Source organism: Labrus mixtus, chromosome 9 (genome assembly GCF_963584025.1).
Source record: "Labrus mixtus chromosome 9, fLabMix1.1, whole genome shotgun sequence".
Taxonomy (NCBI): Eukaryota; Metazoa; Chordata; class Actinopteri; order Labriformes; family Labridae; genus Labrus; species Labrus mixtus.
This window is the reverse complement of record NC_083620.1, coordinates 5,356,290-5,365,370: the sequence shown is the minus strand read 5'-3', so window position 1 is coordinate 5,365,370 and position 9,081 is coordinate 5,356,290. Positions and strand designations below refer to the sequence as shown.

The window sequence follows — 9,081 nt, the reverse complement described above, 5'->3', positions numbered from 1 at the left end:
TACCTCGGCCTATATTATCGGCTGGCCGAGTAATATGTCGGGCTCATATTACAGGCTCAGATTTTAATTCTAAGTGTTTGACAACATCCCAGAGAGAAACCCGACAGAGAGAGCTTTTGCAAAGAAGAAGAGCTGTAACAGTTCTGTCTTCAAAGGCCTCAGACTCCATTTACAAAAAACAATTATTTGACAATGGGAGTTTTTGCAGCCTACTGGTAACTTCAACCTTTTTTGTTACAGAGGAAGATGCATTAATTGAGTATGTAAACAGCTGTTACCTCGCTCTCTTCAAAGCCACCAGACTGGTGCTGGGTAATTTTACCTCACAGAAGATGGGCGGAGTTGTTGGTCTAACTTTTTTTTACACTACACTCTACCCTCTTATGGCTGCCAATTTATTTTTAAAGTGAATGTTAACTGTTCTGAACTATTCCCCCCTTGTCCACTCTCATGCTGTTTTAATAGATTGAAATCTATTATTTTAGGGATTTTCAAATCGTTTACTCTCCCTGTATTCAAATGTAAATCTGTGTATTTTGTTTGTTTTTACTCTGTACTGCACTCTGTGTTTAACATGTAGGGGGGAACAGAAATAGCTTCTTTGCATCACTGCCATTACGTTTGTTTTATCAACTTAAGGCGATTTGAACTCAAACAGCACTTTCTCAAAGTCCCTCAAATCAAACGTATATAACGCCTACGACCCTCCTGCTGAGCATCAGGTATAGTGTGACAAAAAGAGTGTTTGCAGCTCAAACCACCTGCTGCTTCTGTTCATTTCCTCTGCGAATGTTGTGGTCGACACCCTGACACAATACAGACTGGCTGCAGGCTCCCACCACACGCTTCTTTGAGAGGTAACACAGCCTTTTCAAAGTAGCTCCATGTTTATTTTGTGAAAACGTGCAGAACGGAGCCAGAGAGCAGACTATAGTTCTGATCAGCATCTGTGAAAGATGAGTTTCCTTTAAGTGGAGTTCCTCTAAAGGCGCAGGTAAGGCTGATTTATATCATAATAACGCATTAAATGTGAGTTTGTGAGCTTTTTGTGTGTCCTCTCTTTTTTTGTGTTTTAGTTTTGTCAGAATGTAACCACTGTAGCTCTGAACTTAAAACTTTGAGATATTCTTTATCTCAGTTGTCTTCCTTTTGTTCAAAAGCATGATGTTTTGTTCTGATGTTATTTTCAGGATCAGTTCAGGATTCAGTGATGCTCTTTGACCAGAACCGGCCTTTTTGAGCAGGAGACAACATGGACTGCAACTCCACTGTTAGACATTCCTGTTCAGGTGAGATCTACATCCCCGTTTGTTCTCTGAAACACTGCACTGCAAAAAAAAATCAAATCTAAGCAAGTGTGTTTGTCTAACATCTTGTCAAAAATATTCATTGACGTCTAACATAAGCCACATTCACCTGAAAAGTCCAGATAAACATGTAATAAGTCAAATATATCTGCCAACGGGGCAGTAACAGATGACTGAGATGTGCTACCTGAATTAGTGAGTACATCTCATTTCAAGATACTCAACAATATCAATAATCAATTTCTTTCCCGATGGCAGATAAAAAAAAAACGCATTACAAGCAATGCAGGCCTTATACTTTTTGTAATTTTTATATTTAAAATAAGATTTCTCTCCTCACTTTACCTGTTAGTGAAGCTTACATGTAATAATAAGTGTAAGGAGATATTTTTGACTAGAAATGGGACTTGCTTAGATGTGAGTTTTTGCAGTGTGTGAGATGTTGACGAAGCTGACTGTGATTGTCCTGTCGTGTCTCTCAGGTTGGCCTCTCTACAGTCTGATCGGGGCCGTCTCCTTCCCCATCGTGGTGTTTACGCTGCTCGCTGCCATTTATCTCAGAAAGTAAGAGAGGCTGGAATCATTTCACAAAGATTTACTTTCAACATCTGTCGCCATTGTCATCCTGTTTTGAGCTGCACTTAAAGTTGGATGAAAAAAAATCAAGATTTAAGACATAAGTGAGCTTTAGTTTTTTACAGTAATAGACGGTTTTTCATTTTATGTATGACAACATTAACAACATTAATGATGATAAAGGGAAAACATTTGAATTAGAGTTTCATTTGTATTATTATTTTAGCTTCACTTAAAGTTTTTGATTTTAAGATTAAAGACTTAAGTTAAGATACCATAAAATCTCTCTCTGCATCATGTAATAACAAAGATGGAGGTGTTTCCATCAGAGTTTCCTGCTGCAGGCTTTTCCTAGCACAACATGGCCTGGCACCAGACGACCTTTCAGAGCTGCTTAGTTTCTGAATCCTTTGGTTCTTCTTTTTTTGTTGCTCCACAGAAAAGAACTGAAACATTTGGTGATGCCTTCAGCTGTTTCGCTCTGAGACTTTAGAACAGATTTAAAGAGGAGCTGAGAGAACTGAGATTTTAAATCTATTCTAAAAATGAATTTATTTAATCTTCTTATAACAGTATGTTTTTTTATTACTAAGCTAATTATTACTATTATTATTATTATTCTCTTAAATTAACATTTCAGTGTTTGAATTACGTTTTTTTTTAGAAATTGTGTTTATTTCTTATCATCACATTATCAGATTAGAGTTTATTTTCTAAAACATATTTTACTAACATTAAATATAGTTCTCTCTCTCTTATTATTGGTCATCATCCATCTTTTTTTTAATTGTTATTTTATTGAATTCCTATGGGTGTTGTTTAGACTCTAAATCATTTTGTAAAGCACTTTGAACTGCATTTGAATCTGTCTGAAATGTGCTGTATGAATTAAGTTTGAGCGATTGGTTGGTTGTCGTATTTTTCCCTGCAGATATTGTTCTTTGGTAAAGAGGTATGAAGACCTGAAGGGGAGCAGATATTCGCTGGGTGTCGGTCCTCGGCTGGACGCTTCCAGCAGCACACCTCTGAGGCCGGACCCAGCAGCGGTGGAGGAAGAGAGAGAGGGCGCAGAAGAGGAGGGTCCTCGAATCCCCCTGCAGCAGAGCAGCAAAATGCGTCTGTCCTCCAGGAGGCTGTGGAAAGGCCTGCAGCAGGTAACACTGACAGAAACACCTCCATCTTTGATTTACATGATGTGGAGAGAGATTTGAATGCAGCATTTTTCTCGAGCATTTGTTTTCTGGGTTTGTATGTTTCTCACTATTCTTCATTCATGTTTCTCTAAATTAGCCCTGAGCTGCACATCTTTCACAGGCAGCACATTTTAGATTTATGTGTTTCTGGTTTTGCATCATTTCTTTAGCTGCTGCCCAGTTCTCCCAATGGAAAACTTGTAATTGTCTTTTTAGCATGCTGTCTCTGTCTCTTCCTTGTTGCTACTTAGAGTCCTCATTTCACCAAGTCGGACCTGAACCTGCTGCAGCTGATCAAAGCGGGGAAGGAGGGCGTCTTCTACCAGGCCAGGATGAACAGAGGGACGTGTAAAGGCCACAACCTGTTCACCTGCAAGATCAGCAAAGAAGGTACATATTTCTACTGGAAAAAAGTAAAGAGTAGTAGTAAAAGTAGTAGTTCCAACATCAAAGTTATGACCCAGAAAAAATAGAGGCAGATATCTTCAAACCTGCAGATGAACAAATCAAACTGCATCGCTGTAGCCAACAGTGGACACTGTGTAGGAGTTCAAATTCAAAGGAAGTAGGACTTGTTGTTGTCATGGTACTAAGACAGATATGGATATCATTAGATTTTTAATAAGGGGAGGCAAGTAAGGTGACTTTATTTGTACCCGTAGTTTTTATTTGGTTTACAGTGAGAGAGTCGGGCTCCTTTTACAAACAAATGACAGGACAAAACATGATGAAGTGACAACAGTGCTCAATACTGAAGACAATAGCCCTTAGTAAAAATAAGATAAATAAACCCATCAGTGAGAACAAGATGAAAAATAAGACTATATCATCAATCAGGTAAAGTAAAAGTAAGATAAGAATAAGAGTATACCATCAGTCAGTAAGACTTGGTGATAAAAACAAGACAGAAATGAGTCTTCAGTAAAAACCAGACAAAGGAAAGACGAGATCAAATGTCCGGAGATCAATAAATAATTAATCAATAGCACTATAATTGCTCCTAAAACATTGCTGCTGTATTGTATCGTGTTCATTTAATATTTCATACAGTTTTCTAATAGTAATGTATCAAAGCTATAAATTCCAGTGTAAAGACAATCTACTTCAGATTTCAATGTTTTAATCAAACACACAGCTGAGGATTTATGTGTCTTATTTTGTCATTAGGAGTCCGTCCCAAACATGTGGAGATGGAGATTTCCATCATGAGGAAACTGGTGCAGCACAAGAACATCCTGCAGCTGCTGGACTGGAACACCTCTGAGGGTGGGAGAACACAGACTTCTATCTGCTCCTACGGTCGAATAGAAATAGATAAAAGGGTAAATGAGTTCTCCATCCTCTCTGTGTTTGTGCAGAGCCTAGCATTCTAATCATGGAGTACGTGAGCTACGGCACCCTGAGGACCTTCCTGCAGACCAACAGAGTCCGCCTGAGTGCAGACCTGGAGCTGCAGAGCCTGCTCACCATCGCCTCCTACCACATCGCTCTGGCCCTGCAGCACCTGCGCTCCAAAATGGTAACAGAGTAATGTGAAGCACTCGGCTGAAGATTCAAATATATAAAGCACCTACTAAACAAAGACTACTGTTGTGGTGGTTCTCTGCAGATTATTCACGGTGACCTGGCTCTGAGGAACATCATGGTCAACAAGTTTCCCTGGGAGGTCAAAGTGGGCGAGTTCGGTCTGGCCCGAGACTTAACGAGTATGACGAGCCGCCGCAGCAGCCGCTGGAGAAACCCTCGAGTAAGACGCTCATCTATCGTCCATTCTCCTGTTGTACAACCCTTGATAATCTTAGGCTTTTAGTTTTCCCACTACTTAGCAAGATTAGATCACAAAACTGGCCTTCACTGACCTCATGCTAAAATTGTCATTTAAATTTAATTTAAATTTGCACATTTGGTGGATCAACATGAATCTCAGCCTGCCATTTCAGAATGTTAGTACATGTTGGCCAGTGGTGTAGTCGAGTCTTGAGTTTCCACTGATCACTCTACTTTATTTACTAACATTTAAAACATGTTAAAGATGACAACCCCCATGTATATTGGGGGTTTTGACTGCCCCCTCTTGGTAAGGGAAATTTGGTATCCCAGTCCATGTGCCACCTTAAAACCCTTAAGGCTGTTTTCCTTGACAAAGGCGGAACCATAGACTGTATAAAACATGGACGTAGTCTCAGTGATGTTACCAATTGGTTTCTGAAGAGGTGTAATGAAGCCCAAAGATGGTGTTCACCATATACCTTTTCTATCAATCTTGAAACAGGCAAAGAGGTGGAGTTAAGCCTCCTGGCAAACAGCTACTACATGCCCACCTGTCGGTCAACTCTCAGCCTTTATATAATCTAAATGGATGACTTATAAAAGCATTCAACACCTGTACAGTGTGTGCTATTCAGTAAGCTATTCAGACCAAGGTTTTTAGTATCAGGCTGTGTGTGTGTGTGTGTGTGTGTGTGTGTGTGTGTGTGTGTGTGTGTGTGTGTGTGTGTGTGTGTGTGTGTGTAGGCTGACATCCTCTGCAACAGGAAACAACAGTTTCAGAGACATGTGGCTTTGATTCATAGAAGACTAGGACTAAGGATGTCATTGACGAGACACTGATGTTACTCATTATTTCCAACATGAGCCCATCCTCATATATCACAGTTATCAATGTCTCCAAACATTTTTATGAATCTTCATTTGTTCCTCTCTGTTGTGGGTTACATATCTGAGTAATAAATCACTTTTTTGTTTTTTGTCCTTAACTCCACCAGCAGCGAGTGCCGCTGCGCTGGTACCCTCCTGAGTACTTCAGGAACAACTACTACAGCTTCAAGGGAGACGTGTGGGCGTTTGGCATCGTGCTGTGGGAGATGCAGACATTTGGTGGGTTGATGTCTCGTGTCATTTCGATTCTTCGGCCTGTTTGAAGCCTCTTTTTATGTAAATATGAATACTAGAGCTGGGTATTGTCCACAACCTCACAATTCAATTCGATTTCAATTCTTTGGGTCACGATTCAATTTGATATTGATCAGTATGCTTCGATATTAATTTAATAATACATACAGATGACAGAAATACCCAGATAACTCATCACAGTACCTAATAAAGTAAATAATGGTGTGTGCATTGTCCGTATAGACTTAGAACAAACTGACTCAAAAATATATTTTATTGTTGCATTATTGTTTCATAAGCAAATAATAAAACATTAAAGTACAGTATGATCTAAAGTGCACAATTGTGCCTGACCTGAATTCACTGCACCCACAGCGCCCCCAGTGGAGAGGGCCGTCATTACAACGATAAAAATAGATCTCAGGATTTCCCTGAATCGATATTGAATTGGGAAAACAATAATTGATATGCATTGATGAATCAATTTTATTTTAACCAGCCCTAATGAATACTGTCCATATTTTAAGGTATTATCTTACTAATATGATTTTCTTCTCATTAGTCTCTGATATATAAAATGCATGAAATGAAAACATACCAAGTTAGGACAGCGATTACGGTTTATAGTGATGACATATTTTTCACATATTTTCAGGTACACTGCCGTACCCGAACCTGGAGACGTCGGATGCAGTGGTGTATCACATCTGCATCGGCCATAAGAACACAAACCCAGAAGGATGCCGACCAGAGATGTATGTGAAAAACTGACGGTCTCCTTTTATAGACCATAATCCAAGCGGGAGCCATGTTTACCTTGACATCAGGCTCAGGATGAGAAGCTCTAATGTTGTTGTGTCTTAATGTCATGTTCTACGTTCAAGTCATGTAAACGTTTCAAATCTGAGCAACTGCTTTCATTTCAAAGCTTCCTGATTGATAAGAAACAACAAAACTGAAATCCTGGAGAGACATTGGATATATTATGGATTAAAACACATTCATAATCCATTAGCAACAATCAGAACATGGCTAACGTTAGCATTCAGCCACTTCCTAGTTAACGGTTAACATCTGAGAATCAGAAATGATACAAAGGTGTACTGTAAATCAATTCTAGATATCAACGCTCATCTTTAACACATTTTCTTTTTCAGCCTGAGATAAACCTTGATGGATCTATTATAAGCTCTCGATGTAATGTAAAGTGTGCAGATCTCCCTCCAGGCTCCTCTGTTATTTTCAAACTACAGCATCATGATACCCATTTTGTTTTCTGCAGCTTTAATCTGGTAGAAACTTCAGATTTTCACTTAAGACTCTTTTACATTGCCAGTTCAAGAAGAGAGTTTTACGCTCGTGTTACACCATGTCCACAATGTTGAATGCACAGAGAAGGAATGGTGCGGTGCAGTTGTTCTACCCTTGAGGTGTTGGAGGTGGGAATAGAGGCATAAAGGGGCGAGACGGGGGCAGATTTGTAAAGTTGTCCATGTTCACCATTCGACATATGACCACCACTTTTCCGTTTGCTAACTTGCTAACTTGTTATTAGGGTAAACCTGTTAAAGGTCTAGTAGTTACTAGCTCAAGGGGGCATATCGCCACCCAGCGTAGCAGAATCAGACATTTTTCCATCAATAAATCGATTCTTCCTCGGTGTTTGCATGCTGCCGCGGACAAGGACAGTATTCCTTTTAAATGTCCTAATCGAGCTGTAGCTGCATACTGACTGTAAGACCCAAAACTCACAACAGTTTTTGTACTTGTATAATATTTGACTAGCATCAAATCATATCTCTCAAATCACCTTGAACCCCACAGTCTCCACATCATGAGAGATTGTTGGTTGGAGCCGTACACTCTGAGACCCTCGTTCACAGATATCGTCTCCATGCTGGAGAACATCATCGAAAACGACTCGGTAAGAAATGACTCATTATTGTTTGCATGCTTCTATGTGATATGGCAGCTTGGACAAATTTGCTCATATATTTTTCTTGAAATGAAAAATTTTTTTCCGGCTTTTTTTTTCAGGACTATGTGGATGTTGCGAGTCCGCAGATTTTTGTGAAAGATGAAGCTGAATATCACGAAGCTAAATGTCTGCGAGCAGCCAGCGTCTCCTTCGAGGATGAAAATCACATCTGAATAAATGTACAAAGGCATCAGACCAAGGACAATTATGATCTAACATTTAAGACTATGTTTATCTATGGCTACATTTCTTTTGTTAATGTTGTGACTAATGAACTTTTTATATTCTTGTTTAACACGGTAACATGTTAGTCTTATCTGTAAACAAAGCTGTGAATCAAGGTGTTAAATAGCATCAGGTAATTTATTCAAACTAAACTTCTCAGAAGAGTGAACACCTTGTTTCAGAAAAATGTATCTAGATTATCCTGTGACCCGTGTCCCATCTGTTGACATGGAGGAGGCGGAGCTTATACTGCAGCCAGTCAGCAGGGGGAGCTCTGAGTGTTTTGGTTTTCTTTTTAGGGGGACCGACATGTCATCCATCTTTTTATACAGTCTATGATTTAAACATTGATATGTTTTCTTATAATATTTAAAATGTACCTTAAATGGAACCAATGCTATGGCTTTAAAGATTTGTATTTCATGATTAAAAATCATTTTGTGTACTCCTCCATTCCTTTCCTCCTCCTGAAGGAAACGTGTTCAGGTTGAAGAGGTCATGATGCTGGTGAAACATTTAGAGAAGGAGCAGAAAATCACATCATGTATATTCTGAAGGAAATGCAAGTTGAAGCAGTCAGAAAGAAAACTGAAGCAGTTAGAAGACAGAGAACATCAAAATCAGCTGTTTGTATTCTGAGTCTAGCCTTTCTTACAATTAATTAGGAATTGATTAACTATATTAATTAATTTTATTGTTTTAGGTTGTTTTAGATGGAAGATAATAGGGCCACTGAAAAAAATCATGTTATTAGTTCTGACTTTTCAGTATTCTGAGAAAAACACAGAAATAAAATGTGTTTGAGCGTGTGTGGCTATGCACTACTAAGTTATGGCTCAACTCACATTTACAGTCCTGGTCTTAACCACATCCGGGACAGCGGGGGTCCCCAGTCTCTGGCACCCTGAGA

At 39.2% G+C, this 9,081-nt stretch overlaps 1 protein-coding gene across 2 annotated transcripts; it reads left to right on the top strand.

The window, feature by feature from the left end:
• Nucleotides 1-717: 717 nt before the first annotated feature.
• Nucleotides 718-8,616, top strand: si:ch211-167j9.5 (tyrosine kinase receptor Cad96Ca). Of its 2 annotated transcripts, none has more exons than XM_061046060.1 (12): nucleotides 718-857; nucleotides 1,191-1,289; nucleotides 1,790-1,871; nucleotides 2,815-3,037; nucleotides 3,328-3,466; nucleotides 4,244-4,342; nucleotides 4,435-4,595; nucleotides 4,686-4,823; nucleotides 5,845-5,953; nucleotides 6,624-6,723; nucleotides 7,793-7,892; nucleotides 8,006-8,616. In XM_061046060.1, exons 2-12 carry the CDS (start codon nucleotides 1,253-1,255, stop codon nucleotides 8,117-8,119), a joined length of 1,302 nt encoding a protein of 433 aa, XP_060902043.1. In that variant the 5' UTR covers nucleotides 718-857; nucleotides 1,191-1,252; the 3' UTR covers nucleotides 8,120-8,616. The 2 variants fall into 2 exon arrangements, with proteins under 2 accessions (XP_060902043.1, XP_060902042.1); XM_061046059.1 differs by having other exon boundaries at nucleotides 719-857; nucleotides 5,842-5,953.
• The last annotated feature ends 465 nt before the right edge of the window (nucleotides 8,617-9,081 follow it).

What these genes read in the sequence shown, in the direction of transcription:
- si:ch211-167j9.5 (XM_061046059.1), top strand. Translation starts at nt 1,253, where the DNA reads ATGGACTGCAACTCCACTGTTAGACATTCCTGTTCAG. An exon ending in CTGCAAGATCAGCAAAGAAG is followed by an intron (nt 3,467 to 4,243) that starts GTACATATTTCT and finishes TTTTGTCATTAG; the next exon opens with GAGTCCGTCCCAAACATGTG. An exon ending in ACATCATCGAAAACGACTCG is followed by an intron (nt 7,893 to 8,005) that starts GTAAGAAATGAC and finishes TTTTTTTTTCAG; the next exon opens with GACTATGTGGATGTTGCGAG.